The sequence below is a fragment of the Salminus brasiliensis genome, chromosome 13 (genome assembly GCF_030463535.1).
Source record: "Salminus brasiliensis chromosome 13, fSalBra1.hap2, whole genome shotgun sequence".
Taxonomy (NCBI): Eukaryota; Metazoa; Chordata; class Actinopteri; order Characiformes; family Bryconidae; genus Salminus; species Salminus brasiliensis.
Genome location: NC_132890.1, coordinates 2,819,582 through 2,843,148, shown reverse-complemented (window position 1 = coordinate 2,843,148; position 23,567 = coordinate 2,819,582). Strand labels below are relative to the sequence as shown.

General features: G+C 42.1%; 1 protein-coding gene across 1 annotated transcript in view; it reads right to left on the bottom strand.

Moving 5' to 3' along the window:
- Positions 1 to 22,323, bottom strand: part of b4galnt3b (beta-1,4-N-acetyl-galactosaminyl transferase 3b) — a 32,116-nt gene extending 9,793 nt beyond the window's left edge. The window contains exons 1-12 of the mRNA XM_072695383.1: positions 22,031 to 22,323; positions 12,153 to 12,208; positions 10,699 to 10,782; positions 8,881 to 8,976; positions 8,693 to 8,783; positions 8,509 to 8,609; positions 7,849 to 7,916; positions 5,940 to 6,018; positions 4,285 to 4,351; positions 3,496 to 3,639; positions 2,090 to 2,199; positions 1,678 to 1,778 (exon numbers count right to left, since the gene is read on the bottom strand). Of these exons, the coding sequence (XP_072551484.1) occupies positions 1,678 to 1,778; positions 2,090 to 2,199; positions 3,496 to 3,639; positions 4,285 to 4,351; positions 5,940 to 6,018; positions 7,849 to 7,916; positions 8,509 to 8,609; positions 8,693 to 8,783; positions 8,881 to 8,976; positions 10,699 to 10,782; positions 12,153 to 12,208; positions 22,031 to 22,163 (1,130 nt within the window). The 5' untranslated portion in view covers positions 22,164 to 22,323. The remainder of the gene's footprint in view (positions 1 to 1,677; positions 1,779 to 2,089; positions 2,200 to 3,495; positions 3,640 to 4,284; positions 4,352 to 5,939; positions 6,019 to 7,848; positions 7,917 to 8,508; positions 8,610 to 8,692; positions 8,784 to 8,880; positions 8,977 to 10,698; positions 10,783 to 12,152; positions 12,209 to 22,030) is intronic.
- Between the last annotated feature and the right edge of the window lie 1,244 nt (positions 22,324 to 23,567).

The following is a 23,567-nucleotide window of genomic DNA, read 5'->3' as shown; positions in this document are numbered from 1 at the left end:
CTGTAACTAATACAAACGTCCACACATAAAAGTGTGTCTATGGCGTAGTGTCCGAGTCCAGCCCTGGGCCTGAAGGGCTGGAACCCAGTACGGATCATAGTTCATTAATCACATGGAGATACTAGTGTAGATACTAAACCACTGCCACCACACTGGTACCTAAAAGTAGAAGAGGAGACATATTAATATGATTTCCATATAAAACCTTACATATGTACATATTTGTGTTCTTACAAATGGACGACATTGTTGATTTGGAAACTCCAAAAGTTTCTGCTCTCTCTCTGAAAGGTCTCGGTCTCTTGTATCATCACCTTTTAGGAACGTATATTCAGAGGACCCTGTCAACCAAATTCAACCAAATTCAACCAAATTCAAAGTCAACCCATGAAATCAGCTCCAGAACCTTCTCCTGCTTATTTGACATGGAATAATGGAGGAAACAGGCCATTGTTAAACAGCTAATCAGTCAACTGTCCAATTACTTTGAGCCTGTGAAAAGGGGGGGGGGTTATGTAAGAATGGTTGTAATTCCAGTTAATGCAGTGTTGTTTTTAAAGCTGGATGCCTAAACTTCAATCAAACCTCGACTGCTTCAATTTAGATTCCATTCCACGATGAACAGAGGCAAAAGTATTAAAATTATATGATAAAAATATATATTTAAAAAATTAAGCAATTTTTAATGCTAATATTTTTTTTTGATTAATTAATCAAAGTTAACATGTTAATTTGACAGCCCTAATAATAACAAAATAACGTGAGCACTCCTGGACACCCCCCAGTCCGGCCAGCACAGCGTGGAGGATGTGTTCAACTCCATCATCACCATCATCATCAGCAGCAGCAGCAGATTTACCATCATTAAGCCCTGATTTACCACCAAACCAGGTGTGTAAGGTATACATGCATACACACCCAAGAGAGGGTAGCCTGGGAGGAACGACTACACTCTGACGGTGCATGAGGAGGATGGAGACGTGACCAACATGCAAACAGATGATGCCAAATTTGACTTCAAAATGTTGTACATTCAAACCCACTGCATGTTACAGAAGCAGCACAGCGGACTGAGCTCCATAGAAAAATCCACTTCAGTTCAGTTTGGGTTTTTCAAGTGTTTTTAAAGTTTTTAAAAAAATAGAAAACAACCCAAAATGTCAGTTGTTATTTAACACACACACATATATATATATATATATATATATATATATATATATATATATATATATATATATATATATATATATATATATATATATACATATATATATATATATATATATAAAAACACATATATTATGGAATATGTCTGTTTTAAACACAGTGCAGGACTGTTTATCATTGGAAAAATGTTTTTTTTTATCATGAATGAGACGTCAAAATGAGTGTTTAGACTCAGATATGTATTTATGGTGTTACAGAAACTGTATATGAGTTTTCTACTGTCATGGTTTGACAGTTTTTCAATGTTTACAGACATATTTTACAGTGTGATGTAATATTACTAATAAACAAATCAATAACTAATATGTTAATGTAAATCTGGCTTTTCCCGGCCGACAGGAATCAGCTCCTATATATCAGCCATGTTTACACACTCACTCTGCAAAGGCCACTTGATGATGTTACTCATGAGTGCAATGCGACAATGCAGCCTCGTGTTTGCACTCTTACCTCTCTAAGTACTGCGGCTTTTCCTGATAGAAGCATGTGTTTTCATTCTCCATGTGAGTGAGGCGAGTGTAGTCATTAGGGTAAACATACAAGAGACGCACCTGCAATACAGACACAGATCAATCAGACACAATCAGACATGCACTCCAACAAAAAACCAAAGGCTGTGGTCTTGTGGAGGGTCTGAGGGAAAACCCTAGCGCCCCACTGAACTCAACACACATGACCACACTTCCATTGTTCCACCAAACACACCCTAAACAGCCCTCGCTCCTCGAGAGAAACCAACCCTCCCCATACGAAGTACAGAGGGCAGATGTTGCAACAGCCATATCCACTGCATGGGACGTGCATGGGAATGTCTGTGTTTCTCTGAATAGGTGTTTACAGAACAAATACAGCAAGCACTTACAAACTGCAGGCCCTGATAGCGCTGTAACATGTACCCTTTAAGGGTGTAACTGGGTTCATAGGTACATTCCGGCAAAACCCCCCACAAACGTGACTTGTCCAGCAATGGCACTGCAAAGAAACACACACACACACACACACACATATATGCATACATTAGATGAGACACTACCTTAAAGCCACACTATATTAAATACAACTAACCTTTTGACCCATTTGTTAATCATTAACTTAATTATTAAATAAACTGATTCTGAAATGACTGAGTCATCAACTAATAATCAGTTATCATAACACTATAACACTGAGTTTAATGACATTCTCAAATAGGTGAGATCAACAGAACAGATACCCCCCCAACCCCAGTCCAGCCAGCACAGCGTGGAGGATGTGTCCAACTCCATCATCATCAGCAGCAGCAGCAGCAGCAGCAGCTCACCTGATTTACCATCATTAAGCCCTGATTTACCACCAAACCAGGTGTTGATCTGAGGAGAACTCTAAATAATACTAGACTCCATGAGAGAGGAGATGTTCTAATGATCAACACAGTGATGGAGAACCACCACCACTTTCTGTAGGAGTGATATTATTAGAGTTTATTCTAATATCAGTGATTTACTGAGCAGATAAGCAGCCTTACACTCAGACTTTGGGGCTAAAACATTTTGTCTACTATATGTCCAAATGTTTGTGGACACCCCTTCTAATGAAAGCATTCAGCTATTTTAGGTTGCACCCATTGCTGCTGACACAGATGTGCAACTGAACACACACCTACACACACTGCCAATAGAATAGGACTCTCTTGGGATGCGTTGGGATAGTGATCATCATCCAACATCCTGGCCTGTTGGATGTTGAATGAAATCAAATCCTCACAGCAAGGCTATACTGACTGTCTAGTAGAAAGCCTTCCTCCCTGGACAGCAGAGACAGTTACTCCAACAAAAGCAGGAGCGACACTTTTTAATAGCCTTGATTTTGAAAGAAACAGTAAATGAGCAGGTGTCCAAATACTTTTTTATGCATGCATTTATTTCTGTAGGATTCCAAATGCAGTAAAATGGATAAATTGGAGGTTCAGTAAATAAACAATCAAAGACTATATTGAAATATCAGACAAATATAAACTAATATGAATATGTATTCAACTACAGATCTTCACCCTAATGCCCTAATCCTTAATGACAGCTGATCGTTTCACTAAGGAAGAACACCCGGACAGAAACATGTGACTACAAGATCCTGAAACCACAGAGCCGGGAGCAAACTGTTCCAGTTCTGTATCTGGTGAGTCAAGTTTGTATCTCTGTGTGTGTCTGTGTGTGTGTCTGTGTGTGTGTGTGTTAAGGTGATTGTGAGGTGTATTTGAGAGCAGTAGCATGACTGAGGCCGCAATCTCACCCTGATAAAAGATGTCACGAGGATCTTCTCTCAGCATATCTGCCCCGTGGGGAGGGCTCGGGGCAGCATCTCGGGAGGGATCTTTATTACTGGCAGGAGTCTGAGGAATGTGACTGACGTAGTCCATCTTAAGAGAGGACTCGTCTGGAACAAACACACACATTTACGTTACGCTGCAGAAGGTCTGATCTCCGTCTGATCTGCGTCTGAGCGCTTATCTGCTGCACAGCTCCTCTCCCACACTTTCTCACTCTCCCCACACTGAAAGGAGCCTTGTTTAATGCTGCTGCGGTACGAACCTCCCCTTTAAGCCCCTTTGAGATCAATGCTTACATGCTGCAGCTAAATATACCCCTGCATACAAACGCATACACACACACTCTCTCACACACACACATACACACACAGAAACCTGTCTTCACTCCACTTCCCAGCACAAATAAACGTATGCATGTACACACCCTCAACCCCTGTCCCACATTTACGCCACACACAGAAGCACGCACTTATGCTCCTGAAAGTGAGTTCACACACATGAAACACTCCCACAGTGCAGGAATAGGAAGGCCAGGACACTCACACACTGGAAGACATTCGAACCTATCATTTCAGCTATTTCAGGGTGCCAGCGCAGCATGGGGCGTGGGCTGGATGGCTATTCCAGTATTCCACACTACAGCTAACGCTGCTCAAAATAACGCTTATGCAGACACACAGACAGACACACAGACAGACATACAGACAGACACACAGACAGACACACAGACAGACACAGCTTAGATAACGTACTGGTATAGAGAGAGAGGGACTGGGAGCCAATAACTGTAAACTTCGTTCCAGCCTGATTGAGCCGCCACTGTTGGACATAAAAGAGCAAATTTACATAATGATCCAGTTCAGAACACACTGTGAAACTGATGCAGTGACTGATTCCAGATCAGTGGTTTGAGTTAACTCCACCTAGTTCAGTCTAAAATTCTCCTGACTCACATTTTCTAATCACTTGTAATCGCATCCCTGTTAAAATATAATCCTCAGTAAATAAAAGCTGCAGCTGAAACTGATTCAATACTGTGGAAGATGTTGAGCCTGTGGCTCCGCCCCCTCAGTCTGCTTACTGTTTATTCCCACCTGCAGTTAAGAGCGCCCCCTCATCACATGACGTCACCAGACTGGGAGGCTTGTGACAGTGCAGGGCTAAGGCTGAGCCTTTGCTGGGATTTGAACTTCTAGATGACCTCCTCACACTTGGTGATGAGCAGTTAGACCGTAGGGCCGGTCCAGAGCTTTGAAATTACACAACGCAAAACACAGTTCTGAGGGAATTGACCTTCCCTTCTTTCTCAGACACAGAAATGGCAAACCTTCATGCAGTGTGGCAATTCAAAGTGATTTATAGAAACAGATAAAACAAGAACATAATCAATAAAAAGAAATAATTAAATAAACAAATAAATAAATAACATGCTTTCATCCACTGGATAGCAGTCGTAACTGAACAGCCTGTTAATCAGTCTTTGGGATACCCATGCTAGCAAAATTTTAACCTATAGGTGTTGTTAAAGCTTAGGATAACATGTCCTCGAGTGATTTTCAGCACCTTCAGTATGGAAGAGCAATCAACCCTTTAAACTGTTACTCAATCCTTGGCTTATCTGTGCTAGCAAACCTTTTAAGACATCCGAAGAGTTGATAAAGCTTAAGATAACATGTAGGTGTCATAAATACACAAGTTTTAATTTGGACAAATGTATAATTAAAAGAACTCTATATATGTACATGTATAAACATTTAATTAAACTTAAAAATTAGGATATTGGAAATTAGGATTAGGCTGACTATGTGTTAGGATAGAAAGGCTGACTTCTATTACCAGAAAACTGCTCCACCAGATTGTCCAGACGTCCCTGTACTTACTGAGTAATACACCTTAATAACACCTTAATAAGTGTTAAGGGTTATAACAGTCCAGTGTTGGGGCTCTTCTAATGCTCTCTGTTCCATTTAACAGCAGCATAGTAGCTAAACACGGCTTCACAGCTCTGGAGTGGAGCAACTGTCTAACTGCCTGCTTGATAGAATAGAGCCAGGATCATCAAAACCACAGCCCTCTATGGCCAGGAGTCTGCGAAGAGGAAGTACTCCCTTATTCCATGTGATAGTGGGCGCTCGAACCTCTAAACAGATTGAGGGGGCGGAGCCACAGACTACATCCTACACAGAGTTTAATCAGTTTCTGCTGCAGCTCGTTTACAGATGATTTTGAGGCTCAGCTCAGTATGGATTGCTGATCAATCTGAGATGCTGAAGTAAAAAATGTGAGTTAGGAGAATTCAGACTGAACTAGGTTGAGTTGACTCAAAACACTGCTCTGGAATCAGTTACTGCTCCCGTTTAAGTTGGTTGGGCTTTACATGACAACAAGAAACACCGCCACCACTCACCGCCACCTCCACATGGTCCGTTCCATGATTGTCCTGCTTGTGGATGAGCTCAAAGTAATATCTCATCTGCTGCTGCAGTCTGCAGGAAACAGGGGAAAGCAGCCTCCATCATTACCCCACCCACCAGCCCAGCATACCGAGCCAGTACTGGCAAAGCAGTGGTTTCTGTGGAGCATTCTCGCAATGGTTCACTGCATGAAACCATACAGTGAAATGAAGTGCTTCATTTTAAAGCTCAAAAGCTGCCTTTCGGTTTTCTTCCTGCTGTGTTATCAGCTTCTGCAAAGCGGCCTGTGGCCTCCTAAAGAATAGTGGCGTGTCTGTGCATGTCCTAACAGAAGCAGAGTGTGTGTGTGTGTGTGTGTGTGTGTGTGTTTACATTTAGTGGGTTTAAGTTTCACTGATCTCATACACTGATTTCACTGTCAACTATGCTTTCAAGTGTTGACCACACTTCTACACTCTATGGACAAAAGTATTGGGACACACCTCTTAATCATTGAATTCAGGTGTCTGATTCAGTCCCATTCAGCCTCAGGTGTATAAACTCCAGCCCCTAGCCCTGCAGTCTGTCTCTCTTACACACATCAGTGAAAGAACGGGAGGTTCTGAAGAGCTCACTGAGCTCCAGCGTGGTTCTGTATGTAATAGGAGACACCGCTGCACCAACAACAACAAGTCAGCTGGAGAAATTTAGACCTTCCCTCCTAGATCTTCCTCCATCAGCTGTGAGTGGTGTTATTATTGAACAGTGGAAGAGTTTAGGAGGAACAGCTCACGGAGAGCAGCTCAATGACCATGTAAAGTTACAGAGCGCGAGTGCTGAGCTCAAAGCATAGTGCAGAAAAGTCTCAAGACCTGCTGTTAGAGCCGCAAAGGGTGACCAGCTCCAGATGAGACGTCATAAATCAAAAATCCATGTGTAGGTGTCCCAATACTTTAGTCCATATAGTGTATGTGCAACACAGTGCTAGTAATATTCATTAAGGTGTTCCACATGGATCAATTCTTGGCCCTATTTAGATTTCCTTGTATATCCTGCCACTGGGGTAAATCTAGAACATTTTATTTAATTTATTATAACCAATAAAGCTGCAGATACTAGTTATGCCTATGCTATACCTCCCACTGTTACTGAATAACAGGTTAAGCCTGAGGCGTGATCCTGGACTTTGGACTGAGTTTGAAATCTCACATGGGTAGTGTTGATATGATTGCCTTCTTTCACTTGAGACCTTATCCAGGCCAGATTTAGGATCCATGATAGACTTGCATAGACCATAATACCAAAAAACAACAACATAGAGGGTAACCGGTGTTCCAGTACCCCGGGAACTGACACAGGGTCAGAAGAATGACTGAATGAAGTTACATCAATTTTAGCTTCTTGGTTTTCACACAAACCTTCCAAAATCTCCAAAACAGCCAAAACACCTTCATATGTTTTAATAGAAGACAATGTAATAGTTTTTTATCCATTTAAGTCATTTTCGAGCATTTCTATTGGTCCATTCATCACGCAGTTTTAATGTCAATGTGAAAATTATGTTAAAAAGTGAAAATCTACGAAAGCTCCAATATAGGGTTGTCACGAGACAATGACGATATCTCACCTAAATCTACGAAAACACTGAGATCTAATCAGAATCAGCCAATTCTCAGCATTATGGTAAAACACTGTATCAGGACATCCCTTAAACTACTCTTCTATAGCTGCAGCATGAGAAGCACCTGTGTAACTGTGGAAGGGAAGAGAACTCTGATGGTAGAGGAAGAAACTGAAGGTAGAGATGGAAATCAGTAGGAAGTTAGAGAAACAGGAGGAGAACAGACACGCTCATAAGTTCAAAATCATAGATTTTTTTTAGTGGGTCAGTAATGAAAGTTGGCATCTGTTCATAATACTCACTGGACTGGCTGAGATATCTGGCTGGCATATTTCCCATATTCTCCTGGTGCAGTCCATTCTTTACCAGTCTGAAATTCATAGAACACACTCTCATTTGATAGCCAAATACACTAAAACGTAAAGACAAAAGTATTTGGACACCTGCTTATTTGTTGCTTTGTCTGCTAAGCTTAAGCTTAAGATTCTGCTTTTGTTGAAGTAACTGTCTCAACTGTCCAGAGAAGAAGGCTTTTTTACTAGATTTTGGAGCTGGAGCATTGCTGTGAGGATTTGATTGCATTCAGCAACATAAGCATTCTCCAGTGCTTCACAGCTCAATGCTGGGGGGCTTTATACCCCTCTATAGCCCACGCCTGGCATTAGGCAGCATGGTGCCAATAGGAATTTTATTGGCAGTGCTTCTCTACAGGAACTAGACAAGCTGTGTGTGTGTGTGTGTGTGCGTTCATTGGCACATCTATGTCAGCAATGGGTGCACCTTAAAGTAGGTGAATGCATTCATTAAAAGGGGTGTCCGTAAACATTTGGACATGTAGCGTACGTGGCTCAGTGCTACGCTGCAATTGTATATGATTGAATATGTACAATCTGCTCACTCATATCCACGTAAAAAGACAGTGCCTTCCCTAAATACCCACACATCCCTCCAGCCTCACAAACCTTGCCAACGTAGGCTCTGAGCTTCAGGTTGTGTGGACAGTGATCCCGACTTAGCCAGAACTCACAGTTATCATCAGAGGCCACTGCGAAAACGAACTCACCTGAAAAACACAACGCAAACAGAATGATGACCAGAGCAACTCGTACCATAACTCACGCCTGTGTGTGGACGTGTCTCACTGACCGTCAGTATACGGGTGGATGTAGCCGAAGATCCTGAGACCATAGTTAGTCCAGCTGGGGGCCACAGCCAGCTTCCTCACGGTGCTACGTGACTGCAGAAACAGAAAGATGGCAAAAGAAGGAGGATGTGCTGAAGTTCCAAGTTTTAAAGAGTCCCATATTTGTGTTATTGTGCATGCGTGCACTCACATGAGGGTACAGGGGGTAGTGCAGGTTTTTCCTGAGCTGCGTGACAGAGCTGCCGCACCAGTCCTCAAATACATGAAGATTAGCCTGTCCTTTATACTGAAACAAAGAGAACAGAGAGGAATATGTTTAATCATGCCATCCGCGCCAAAACTACACAGCCCAGTGCGATGCTGCTGTTACAAGTGCTGTGACACTCAATTGACAAAAGTATTGGGACACCTGCTCATTCCTTGTTTATTAAAGAGTATTAAAAAAGAGTTGAACCTGCTTTTGTTGGAGTAACTGTCTACTTTCTACTGTCCAGGGAGGAAGACGGCTTTCTATGGAGCAGCACTGCTGTGAGGATTTGATTGCATTCAGCAACAAGCGCAGTAGTGAGGTCAGGATGTTGGATGATGATCACTACCCTACCCCATCATCCCCAACTCCCCAACTCCAAATCCCAAAAGTATTGGATAGAACTCCCCACCACCATCATTCCAGAGAGCACAGTTCCTACACTGCTCCACAGCTCAGTGCTGGAGGGGGGGCTTTATACCCCTCTATAGCCCACGACTGGCATTAGGCAGCATGGTGCCAATAGGTTCGTGCTGATCTGCTCCAGAGAGTCCTATTCTATTGGCAATGTGTCTCTACAAGGATTAGCCAAGCTGTGTGTGTGTGCAACTGAAAGTAGCTAAAGGCTTCATTAGAAAGGCTGTCCACAAATATTTGGACGTATAGTGTAAATAGGTTATAGTGATACATGGAGCTGTGTTTCATTCTCCAGCATCTCAACAGCCCTGAACGAATCAGGTGAGCACTGCAATTCTGCATTTACCTGGATCTCTTTACAATCTGGCAAGAAACTCCACAGGATCCTGTCCTCCCTAGTTACTTTCTAGGCTGAGAAGGCTCCCTTTCAACAGGCATCACATTACAGTGCCGGATTCACACAAACAACCTAATTAGTAGCCTAATCTGATCCAACACAAACCTGGAGCACCTTTCACTATCTGAGTGGCTTTTTAAAGGGTAGAAATGAAGCTTCGCTCTGACGATTTGCAAAGTGGAGATGTCCAACACCATATCCACCATATACTGTTGTATCGGTCATGTATTAAAACAACTCTGAACCCTTTAATCAACACAGTTCCACATACAATACTACACTATGTGTCCAAATGTTTGTGGACACCCCATCTAATGAATGCATTTGGCTACTTTAAGGTGCATCCATTGCTGACACAGATGATGATGTGCAAATGCGCCCACACAGCTTAGCTGGTCCTTGTAGAGAGGTACTGCCAACAGAACTACTGCACACTACACAGCCAGACGTGGGCTAAAAGGGTTTATAGCCCCCCACAGCATTGAGCTGTGTTTTCTGAAATGATGGAGGTATTTTATCCAATACTTTTTTGGGGGATGAGGTGGGTGGTGTTCATTCAGCATCCTGACTTCACTAACACTCTTGTCGCTGCAAGAGTGCAATCAATCGATTGATGCAATCAATCAAATTCTCACAGCAGTGCTCCTCCAGAATATAGTAGACCAGACCAGAATTCTTTATACTGGATCACTTAATTGCATTGATTAATCATTAAGGAAGAACTGTGATCGGTCAAAAGGCTGTGGGTTCGATACCCAGGTCTGCATATCTACCCCTTGGGCAAGGCTCTTAACCCTCTGTAGCAGCCTCCGGGCTGCTGTAGCCAGGCTGGTCCTAAGATCAGACCCTGGCTTTATATATCATATTACATTCATTATATATATACAAACGATAAACTATATTTTATGTTGTTTTATTTACTATATTTTATATTTTATGAATGTTACCTCAGGCTTCCAGGGCTGAGGAGTGTATCTGGACGCCCAGTCATTTTCCTCTTCATGAACTTCAGGAGCTTGGTCTCTGTGAAGCTACAACAGACACACAGACTCAGTTTCAGGGTTACACGTCTGCTGCACCACAGCTTTGCTCAGGTTCTTCACTACATTATAATTCTTATACTGATCCACAGCAAACTGGGGGCACAGTCGCTACATCCCACTGCCCCATCCTGTGGTGAGAGCAAGATCTACACAGCTGGTAAACCTGCATGTGCTAATTACCTCCTGCATATGTATTCAAGCCCAGCTTAGATGTGCCTCTACGACCTAAAGTGATTGCCCTCACAAGCCATCTATAAAACCATATAAAGCACAGACGACGGAGCTCTTATGTGTGAGTAAGTGTGTGGTCTCGGCACTATCCATAAAGTGCTGTTGCTAATGGTAGTATAACGACTACTTTCCTAGCTGCTGGAATAGGTCTGCTTTTTATAAACACACCCGATGACCCAAATGACCCAAACTCAAACAAGATGATTAGACTGCAAACATTTTATGGACTGTCCCACATTACACACACTGGCCCCACCCAATCTAAAATGCTTTGTTGTTTTTCTCCCCATACGTCACCCATCTGACTCATGGGCCGACATCTGCTCATGGGTGAAAACGAACATTTGCATTACTACTGTGTTCATAAAGGGAGTTCACCACGGCCTAGCTCCCAGAAGATTTCACTAATTATCCACCTTAAAGGGCCGGTACATGTGTGCATGAGTGGTTACTGTACAATAGTCACAAAATAAGCCTCAGGAAATGCTGAGCTGTCATTTAACAAGCCTGTTTACCACCCTGTTATTCTGCGTTTTTTTGTTTTATGAAGGCCTTGTGAAAAAAATAAACAAAGATTTGCTGATTGGCTGGTTTATGGCACCGGTGACGGCTCACTGGACCAACATTCATCATGTGGGCAAAAGTATTGGGACACCTGCTCATGCATTGTTTCTTTAAGGATATTAAAAAGAGTTTGTCCTGCTTGTGCCAGGCGTGGGCTAGAGGGGTATAAAGCCCCCAAGCATTCCCCCGAGTTCTCTGGGATAATGGTGATGGTGGAGCTCCATCCAGTACTTTTGAAAGGGATGAGTTGGTGAGCTGAGGATAATGTAGCGTGGTCATCATTATTATCCAACATTCTACTCTCAACACTAATGTTCTCGTTGCTAAATACAATCAAATCCTCACCTCAAACTCCTCCAAAATCTAGTAGAAAGCCACAGTTACTTCATCAGAAGCAGGAGAAACTCTTTTTAATAGACTTCATTGCAGAAGAAATGATGAACGAGTAGATGTCCCAATACTTTTGTCCAAAAAGTGTACTAATTAGTGAAATTAGGGGCTAAGAAAGCATGTCTGTTCCCAATGACGGGGTGAGCGCTGTCTGTGTCTGTGCGAGTTTTCACCTCTCTCCTTATGGCTGAAGCTCTGTAGGTTGTCTGTTCCTGCTGGAGATCATCTTCTGAAGAGAAAGAGACAAAATCAGGAGATATTAAATATTAAATAGAGAGCTCTGTATGATCTAGTTACTGTCACTCCACAAACATCTCACTACCACCTGGTCCATGTTGGGTGAGCGGACATGTGGAAGAGAGAGAAAAAGGGCGGGAGAGGTAGAGAGGTAGAGAGAGAGAGAGAGAGAGAGAGATCAGTGACGGTAGTGTTGGATTACTACTGATAGTGTAAGCTTTCTCCAAAAGGACTAAAAAGGACTGGTGTAGAGCGGCAGTGTTTTAAAGGGACATTCCACCAATTTATAAAACTATCTGCAATATTCAATTATTAATAAATAAACAGAATCAATCAAAGTTGGTTGAGGTAAAATTACATGTTCTTGAAAAATGTACAGAATCAAAGATTTTCACAATAATAATAAATGGCACCAGATGTCATGGGATATTGGGCAAGGTAACGACCCCCCCCCCCTCATTTGGATCGTAAATAAAATGGCTTGTGAACTTTCCGACCTCTGGTTCCTATCACCGCAACTGAAACCGGAGTTCGCAAGTTTCTCTACAGTGCCTCATTTCACTGTTTCACACCAAATCACTTTGGATGACTTTGTTTATTATGGTTAAATTTTACAGAAAGTTTGAAAAATCTGTGTACTTCCCCTTTAAATGCTCATTAGACTCCATTACAGATTTAACAGGAAACTGAATTTGTTCCTCATGGTCTTCAGAAGTGTGTTGTGAGAGTTTGCACAGTCACACACACACACACACACACACACACTTCAAATGCTGTTGACAGCCATTGCCTATGGCACACATATGGACACACACACACACATACACACACAGACACACACACATGGACCCTACAAAGGAGGAGAGTTTGTTTATATAGACTGTCCCGGTGTGTGTTCCAGTGACAGTAACAGTACACTCACTCTTGTTGCAGCACACACCTGTGCCTGTGACTGTACTAACAGAAGGGATTGTGTGTGTGTGTGTGTGTGTGTGTGTTTGTGTGTGAGTGTGTGTGTGTGTGTGAGCATGGAAATGGATGGACTTATTGAATGCAGCCACATTCTGCTCACTTCTTCATGTTTGCGAGGCACTACCCCTCTGAAACCCTGTCTTGTGTGTGAGTCTGGAGGGTAAACAAAGAAGGCCAACCTTCGCTCGCCACACCCACCAGACCAAAACTGGCCGGTGTGTATGTGTATGAAAGTGTGTGTATGAGTGTGTGTGTGTATGAGAGTGTGTGTGTATGAGTGTGTGTGTGTGTGTGTGTGAGAGAGAGAGAGAGAGAGAGAGAGAGAGAGGGTACATGTGTGTGTGTTGAAGTGGGCGGAGAGAAAGACAATGAGGGTCATTCAAAGTTCTGGAGCTGTCAAGACAAGGCAGGCTTACACAACACACACTCGCGCGCTCACACACTCGCGCGCACACACAGTATGCCCTTTATATGCAGCCTCCCTTATTTCCATAACTATTGAGCAGCTTCTGCTTTGCTCTGCTCTATCTGTGTGTGTACAGGATGCAAAGTGTGTGTTAATGTTTAATTTACTACGTTAGAAAAGTAGAACCGAAAATCAATTAAATTATGATTCTTTAGGAAACTAAACCTCTAATCTCAGCACCTGAACCTGTTCATTATGTAAGGTGTAAATAAACAATTTCAATTGTAAAGGAATCATTTCCCATATGTTCACACTTACAGAAGAGATCATTACAGTTCATATATGGAGGGCTTTAAACACTAAAACTAATCTAAAATGAATCTAAGTAAGATATATGATACGATATACAGTATATATCCCCCAAACACTTTTCTATTTTCAAATAACCTGTTTACAATATTGGTCAATATATTATTCTATACCGTTATCATCATATACTGATATCATTAGGCAGTGGTGGCTCAGCGGTTAGAGCGCCGGGCTATTGATAACAGGGTTGTGGGTTTGATTCCCGGGCTCAGCAAGCTGCCACTGTTGTGCCCTTGAGTAAGTCCCTTTACCCTCTCTGCTCCCCGGGCACTGGAGTTGGCTGCCCACTGCTCTGGGTGTGTGTGTACTCACTGCCCCTAGTTCACTAGTGTGTGTGTTTGTGTGTTCACTACCACAGATGGGTTAAATGCGGAGGACGCATTTCACTGTACAGTGACAAATACATGCACCTTTACTTTTTTATAATATATATATAACATCATATACCAATAGAATTATATACCCATATCATTATTTACCCATAGCATCATTTACCAATTTCATTATATACCCATAGCATCATTTACCAATTTCATTATATACCCATAGCATCATACTGTATACCAATTTCATTATATACTTATAGCATTATATACTCATACCATTATATACCCATAGCATCATTTACCAATTTCATTATATACCCATAGCATCATACTGTATAGCAATTTCATTATATACTTATAGTATTATATACTCATAGCATTATATACTCAAAGCATCATTTACCAATTCCATTATATACCCATAGCATCATACTGTATAGCAATTTCATTATATACTTATAGTATTATATACTCATAGCATTATATACTCAAAGCATCATTTACCAATTCCATTATATACCCATAGCATCATTTACCAATTTCATTATATACCCATAGCATCATTTACCAATTTCATTATATACCCATAGCATCATACTGTATACCAATTTCATTATATACTTATAGCATTATATACTCATAGCATTATATACTCATAGTGTCATTTACCAATTCCATTATATACCCATAGCATCATACTGTATACCAATTTCACTATATACCCATAGCATCATACTGTATACCAATTTCATTATATACTCATAGCATTATATACTTATAGCATTATATACTCAAAGCATTATATACCCAGTGTCATTTACCCATTTCATTATATACCCATAGCATCATTTACCCATTTCATTATATACCCATAGCATCATACTGTATGCCAATTTCATTATATACTTATAGTATTATATACTCATAGCATTATATACCCATAGCGTCATTTACCAATTCCATTATATACCCATAGCATCATACTGTATACCAATTTCATTATATACCCATAGCATCATACTGTATACCAATTTCATTATATACTCATAGCATTATATACTCATAGCATTATATACTCAAAGCATTATATACCCATAGTGTCATTTAACCATTTCATTATATACCCATACCATCATATACCAACATCATTACATTAGCCTTAGCATCATATACCAATAGCATCATATACCCATAGAGTTATATACCAATAGCATTATATATCTATAGCATCATACTGTATACCAATATCATTATATACTCATAGCATTATATACACATAGTATCATATACCGACATCATTATATACCCATACCATCATATACCAACATCATTACATTAGCCTTAGCATCATATACCAATAGCATCATATACCCATATAATTATATACCAAGATCATTATATACCCATAGAATTATGTAACGGTGTGATATATTAAGATCATGCAGATGCAGATCACCCAGGCAGTATATATTCTGTACAGCAGAGAGTAAAACAGAGAATAAATACAATAACGTTTGCAGTTTTGGACAGATGGGGTCAATTTATTTCCCCCCCAAATGGATGCACAACCCACCCTTTATAAATATGACAGAATAACTAGTGTTTAATACTTTCTACTTTTCTCTCTCTCCCTCTGTGTGAACCCCAGTGGATTACTTTAGAAGGGTAAAGGGGGGCCTGGCCTACACTGCAGTAACGAGACACCACAGAACCGACCCCTCACCCTAAAATCCAGGAGGGAGGAGTTACTGAGCATCTCAATGGGCTCTGTACAAACAGACGGGAGGTGGGTGGGAGTGTGTGTCATCAGGTGTATTTGCTCAGTTGCCAGTGTGTAAAACTGACTGTGTTATAAAGTAAACAGGTATAATTAGGAGACTCTCAGGATGTGTGTGTGTGTGTGAGTTTGCACTGTGTTGTCACTGTTTTTGTGTATTTGATGTGGTGTGTCAGTTCCTCTCTCTCTCTCTCGTGTCTCTTACATCCACATTTCCACCCGATCATTCGTCAACAGCTGCTCTCCCGTGGAATGCGGAGTCCGTTAAAAAACAGGTAGATGGTCTTTGAGCACTTCCAGCAATTATAAACATAATCACTAGAGATCATTAAGCCCTGATTAAAATAAAAACTGTAAAGTGTCTACTGTAGAAGCTCCAGATTTCATCAGAACAGATAAAGCAGCTGAACATAAATCCAGTAAAAAGGAGAAACAAGAGCTTCTCATTCTGAAGAAAGAAAATAGTGAGATCTTGTCAGTGAGCTAGTCTGAAGAACAGAGCTCGGTTCCTCCAGGGTTCTCCTGGACGCCCCCCAGTCCAGCCAGCACAGCGTGGAGGATGTGTTCAACTCCATCATCATCATCATCATCAGCAGCAGCAGCAGCAGCTCATCTGATTTACCATCATTAAGCCCTGATTTACCACCAAACCAGGTGTTGATCTGAGGAGAACTCTAAATAATACTAGACTCCATGAGGAGAACTTTGGAGATGTTCTAATGATGAACACAGTGATGGAGAATCTCCACCACTTTCTGTATTAGTGATATTATTAGTGTTTTAAAAAAAGCAGCTTTTACTTAATTTTCATGGGAGCCGATAGTAAACATGTCGTCGATTTAATCGCAGAGAAAGTCAAAGCTAACTGTAAAATGTGAAAATCGAACATAGCTACCTCATAACACCACTAACCTGATACACCTTAATCAGCCCAGGACAGTTCATATCATTCTACAGTAGAGCTGGGCGATATGACAATATTTTATCGTATCCTGATCAATTTTGTTCAGAATCAGAATCAGAATCTCTTTATTTCACTATAAAGAACTAAAAGAAAATTACACTAAACAATAAATAGGACAGGGGATAAATTAAAAAAGTAAAGTAAAAAGTACTAAGGGTAACAAGAGCTGAAGAAGCTGAGAGATGTGAAACTGATTTAGTTGAAACATATTATATATAGAAAGTTACAGATGACCTGAATATTTACAGAAAGAGAGAGAACATCTGTACAGGTGTGCAAATAGCAGAGTGCAAATAGCAGAGTGCAAATAGCTGTTCAGTCCGGTTTGGTACAGCTCAGTTGTATGTTTTGAGGTTTACAGTGGGAGGTGTCCACTGTGGTTGAGGAGCGCTACCGCTCTGGGGAAGAAGCTGTTAGCATGACGTGTTGTGCTGGTTTTGATGGACCGCAGTCTTCTACCCGAGGGGAGTGTCTGGAAGAGGAGGTGTCCAGGATGTGAGGGTTATCGTGATACACATTTATAAGTGTATCGTGGATATCGGCAGTGCTTAAAGAGCACTGATTATCTGCACGCTTCGTTACAAAGAGTGCTATTGGTCTTATTTAATTCAATGCAGTGCAACATATTTTAAGTAAAAATCACGGGAGAGTATTTGAAAAGCAATTTGTCTTTGCATTTTGCAAAATATTGTGATAAATATTGTAAAAAATGCCTTTAAATATCATGATATAATTATTTTCTATAAATAAGTTCTATAAATAAGTTAAATAATTATATTATTATTAAAGTAATAGAACACTTGAATTCTGTAATTGCAATTTCATGAAATTTCATACAATTCTGAAGCGACGGTGGCAGTAAGTGAAGTGGTATTAGTAGTTCTAACAAGAACCAGCCCCAATCATCACTGGAAATCTTCATACACTCCCATCACTATTGATTATTTACATAGTCAGACGCACCCTGATCTGGGGGGCCAGGGGGAGTGGGATCACAGGAACGTGCTGATTCACATCAAAGTGTAAAAAGAGAGGCCTTTTAAGGTTACAGACACTTCCTGTTTCATTTAGGGGGAATCGAGTCGACCAAACAACTTACCTCAGGCCTCAAAGACTGACATTAAAAACCACGACTGTGCTCACATCCAACAAGCCAAACCAAAACAGCCATTATCTTCATGGAAGTCATATTTATAGAGCGCGTCAATCAAGAAGCCACAAACCCAGAGCCAGAAGAAGTGCGCAGGTGCAAGTAGAGCGCTGCATAAACATTAGAAATGCAAGCTGTGACGGACTGTCCATTACTGTCCATTCCTTCTACAGTCAAAGGAACCCTTCAATCCACACTGCCCACGCAAGACTGCTCAACAGGGAAGCGGGTCTGTCGCCGCAGAACGGCGTCCATTCCCACCAGATAAAGTTCAAAAGAGTCTAGCAGCATTCCAGGAGGTGGGATTGTCTCTATTCTGCGGACAAAAGGCGGATAAAAAAAAATTACTATTTAGGCCTGCCGAGCCCTTCTATCACCACCATCTCCGACAACATTCGAACCCCTGAGACCTCGGAGTTGGCTGCCATTGAAGCAGCACACTCTTAAAATCAGCGCTACAGAGAGGTGCTACACAGGTTTGTACATCGACTTCTTTACACCTTTAAAAGATTCTTCACACATACACTGTATGGGCAAAAGTATTTGGACACCTGCTCATTCACAGTTTCTTCTGAAATCAAGGCTATTAATAGAGCTGATCCTGCTTCTGTTGGAGTAACTGTCTCTACTGTCCAGAGAAGAAAGCTTTCTACTAGATTTTTGAGGAGGGGCATTGCTATGAGGATTTGATTGCAATCAGCAACAGGAGAGCGTTAGTGAGGTTAGGATGTTTGATGATCACCACTCCACCTCATCACCCCCAACTCCCCAAATCATCCCAGAAGCATGAGATGGAGCACCACCACCATCATTTCAGAGAACACAGCTGCTCCACTGCTCCACAGCTCAATGCTGGGGGGCTTTATACCCCTCTATAGCCCACACTTGGCATTAGGCAGCATGGTGCCGATAGGTTCATGAAGTTTATCTGCTGCAGAGAGTCCTATTCTATTGGCTGGACTTCTTTACAAAGACTAGCTGAATGCTAAAAGCTGAATGCATTCATTAGAAAGGGGTGTCCACAAACATTGGGACATACAGCATTTGGACGTCTGCAATTTCCTACAAACTGGCCTTATTTTCCAGTAAGGTCAGCCTGACTGACCACTGCAGACCATTTGTTAGCGATATCAGCTTTTAGAAAGCAGCCCAGGCTGAAATATTAGAATGTCAGTGTGAATGGGCGGGGCTTAACTGCTGTAGACTCTGTGAGTGAAATCAGGGCAGAACCAGGCATATTGTAATGGGTTGGGTATTGGCTGTTAAGCCCAATCCAGCTCTGATCCTTTGTTTTTACTGCTGTGTTCTAGCTCAGTGCCCTCTGGCGCCCTCTAGGCACCATTACCGGTCATTATTCCAGCTTACAGTGGAACAAGAGAACTTCTTGTGGTTCTAGAGCTGCTTTCTAGAGCCCACCAGGTTTGCAAAGTGTGGATGATGGAACATTGCTGTGTGGATTTGACTGCCACAAGAGCATGAGTGAAGAACTGATGTTTGGGGGGGGGGGGGGGGGGGGTGGGCTTGTAGCCCTCTGTGTGTGTGTCTGCCAATGAATGCCTGTGTCAGCAATGTGTGTAAAATTCACTACAAGGGGTGTCTGAATACTTTTGGACATTCACAAACCCAGAAATACTGAACAAACCGCACACACACACACATATACACACAAGCTGGTTCTACAGCCACAGAGTACAGTGATCCAGGCTGCTCTGTGTGCGCCACCCAAACATGACATCAGCGCCTCATCAGAGACTCACTGCCACAACGAAGAGACGTGAACCAGACCCCAACACACACACACACACACACTCATGATACTATTCATGATGCTGTTGTTGACTTTCAGTGATTGTTATTGAGTGTGGTGTGCCAGGGTTAAACATGTTTATGTGCTGGAAGCAGGAGAAATGCTCCATGCCTTGACAGGTCAGAGCTGTCCTGGCAGCAGGAGAGGGACCTACACGTGTTTGTGGCGACAGTAGCCATTACTGGTGAAGAGCAGTGCAGCATGCTTTCTTACTAGGGTGATGATTACCGTCCAATTAGCATCCAATTAATAGGGCATTGCAGAAACTTCTGCATTTCAAATCTAACCACTCTGAACCGTCCAGAAATCAGACAGTAAAGATCCCTGGAGTTTTACACAGTCGCCCCAAACTTGCCTCCATACGCAGCCGACACTCCGACACTCAGCTGGAGCAACTGGTCAGACCAGACTGTGGTCCTGCAGAGGGGGAACACATGTCCAGCCGCTGGTTATGCCTCACTTCATGTCTGTCTTGCTTCCGTGACACACAACAGCACAAGCACGAGAAATACACCTGATATATATACTGGGAAATATTACGTAATATACACTGTATTTGTCCAAAAGTTTGCAGACACCTGCTTATCTAGAGTTGCCCTATTATTTGGGCAATAACAGGAAGTTAGTTCTCATTTTGCGGCAGTAACAGCCTCTACCCGTCTGCAAGGACCTGTTTGGGAACATTTCTGTGAACATTTGCTGGCATTCAGCCATGAGAGCGTTAGTGAGGTCAGGTATCATACAATGCAGGTATCAGGCAATGCTTTTGTATGCCGATTAAATAAATAATAAATATGTTTATATATATAATATATATAATAAATAATAAATATGTTTATATACATATATAATATATAATAAATAATAAATATGTATATATATATATATATAAATAATAAATATAATAAATAATAAATATGTTTATATATATAGTTTTTTGACATGTATTTATTTATTGTAATACTGTGATATATATATATATAAAAACATATATATATACATATACACATAAATGTGTGTGTGGTGTACTATATGCAAAATACATACTTGTAACTTACATTTAGCTATGTTTTTATTTGTTTTTATGTTTTTTATAAATAACACTGTGTACTGGTTACACCTCTAGGAATACCGAATATACTGAATGCACCTATAATACAGTCCCATATATAAATATTATATATTAATATATTATAATATATTTTTGTAAATATATTTTACGATATACAAATTACTGTTGTTTTTCATGTATTGAGGAATTTATGAATTGTGCAACAGAAATGTATAATATATAAGAATAATATATGATATGTAAGATATAATATAATAGAAATGTAATATAGTTATACATACATACCTGGTGGAATGTGTGCTGATAAATATCTTTTAAAAATTATGCAAATGCTAGGCTGCCATACTTTTGTTTTCAAAACAGAGGACACACACGTAGTTATCCGGTGGGGGTATATATATATAAATATATCAACATTTACACCTCAGAAGCGAGAACCATGCTGATATGAGTTATTACTGTATTATATCCCTGTCCATTCGCCCCCACAGGGTTTTATGGCCCAGTACAATAACTCAGTACATTCTGGGCGTGGTACGGAGAACCCCACCTGTAGAACCAAGCCAGCCTTCAGGCTTCCCACACTGTCTGCGATGCAAACAGACCTCCTAAAACTCCTAAACAGAGAACCTCACTGCTGCCATGACCTCCAGCTGTGTCCAGAACCACTTACTGGACTCACCCACTACTGAAAAAAAAAAAAACAGTGGCTGGCCAGCTCAAACTGGTTATACTGGTTATACTGGTTGACCAGTTCTAGGTATGTTTGAGTCTGATGGATTAGTTGGATGATCAGCTTCACCATCAAAGACCAGCTTAGACCATCTCAGACCATCTACCAGCAGAAGCCGGTGCTGATGTGCTGCAGGGAAGTGTGTATGTAAATACGTGTGTGTGTGTGTGTGTGTGTGTGTGTGTGTGTGTGTGTGCTCAGGAAAGTAGTTGGCAGTAAAGTGCTGAACTGAACTCACTGCTTCTCCACGAACGTCTGGCCACGAACTCCAGATAGGTGGCGAGAGCCGCGACCACCAGCACCGCCCCGAACAGCAGGTACCCTCCGTTCCGCCTGATCTTCCTCAGGGGGAAGAAGGGCAGCAGCAGCATCCTGAGCGCCGCCGTTCTCAGCGCTCCGTCTCTCCGCAGGGAAGTCCGGCTATCAGCGGGGCGCGCAGCGAGTGTCACGTCCACGCCAGGCGGCCACGAACGTGTGTGTCTCCCGCTGGGAAGCGCACCATCCTGCAGCCCAGGACCACCACAACACACCCTAACACACGCTAGGACTAAGCGGAGGACTGCTGCAGAGGTGAAGCCCCTTTGCTGGAGGGGTGTGGTTTACAGGTTCGCCACGCCCCCCAAGAGCAGGGCCAGGTACTTAAAGGCGTAGCCCTATGTTTTTAATAGGGTGGTCGTTGGGGCGGGGGGAGTGTGAATGCAACGTGTTGTTGACTTTATTAGTGAAAATCGATTGATCCAAAGTGAAGCTGATTGTGGGCGTGGCTAAGTTGCCAAATAATTGGAAATACTAAAGAGTATACTCAAAGATCTACTATCTAGCAAAGCCCCTCACCCTCCCTGCTTCCCGGGCGTTGCAGCAATGGCTGCCCACCCCTCCGGGCATGCGTGCTCATTGTCACTGTATGTGTGTGTGTGTGTGTGTGTGTTTGACTGGTTGACTGTGTGTGTTACTGGGCATCGCTACCCAATTCGCACCATGCGCAGTACAAACTGAGCAGGGGGCGTGGCTTAAGTAGCCTTAAGGGGCATGGGGATGGGACGGGACTCCACTGTCTGCTATAGCCATATATATATATATATGCTCAGAGCTCAGCGAGGGCAACAACACCTTAGGCCTGTCGCTACCCAATTTGGGCTTAATTAATATGGAGCTGGTCTCCCTTTGCAGCACTCGGCCCTGACCCCGCTCTGTAACTTAAAAAAGGATAAAAGGATAAAGGTGCACGTATTCGTCACTGTACAGTGTGGACTGTACAGCGAAATGTGTCCTCCGCATTTAACCCATCTGGTAGTGAACACACACTCACACACACGTGTTAGGGGCAGTGAGTACACACACACACCCAGAGCGGTGGGCAGCCAACTCCAGCGCCCGGGGAGCAGAGAGGGTAAAGGGCCTTGCTCAAGGGCCCAACAGTGGCAGCTTGCCGAGCCCGGGAATCGAACCCACAACCCTGTTATCGATATCCCGGCGCTCTAACCGCTGAGCCACCACTGCCTCCTTTACGTGATCATTGAGCTGCTCTCTGTGAGCTGTTCCTCCTAAACTCTTCCACTGTTCAATAATAACACCACTCACAGCTGATGGAGGAAGATCTAGGAGGGAAGGTCTAAATTTCTCCAGCTGACTTGTTGTTGTTGGTGCAGCGGTGTCTCCTATTACATACAGAACCACGCTGGAGTTCAGTGAGCTCTTCAGAACCTCCCGTTCTTTCACTGATGTGTGGAAGAAAGGCAGACTGCAGGGCTAGAGGCTGGAGTTTATACACCTGC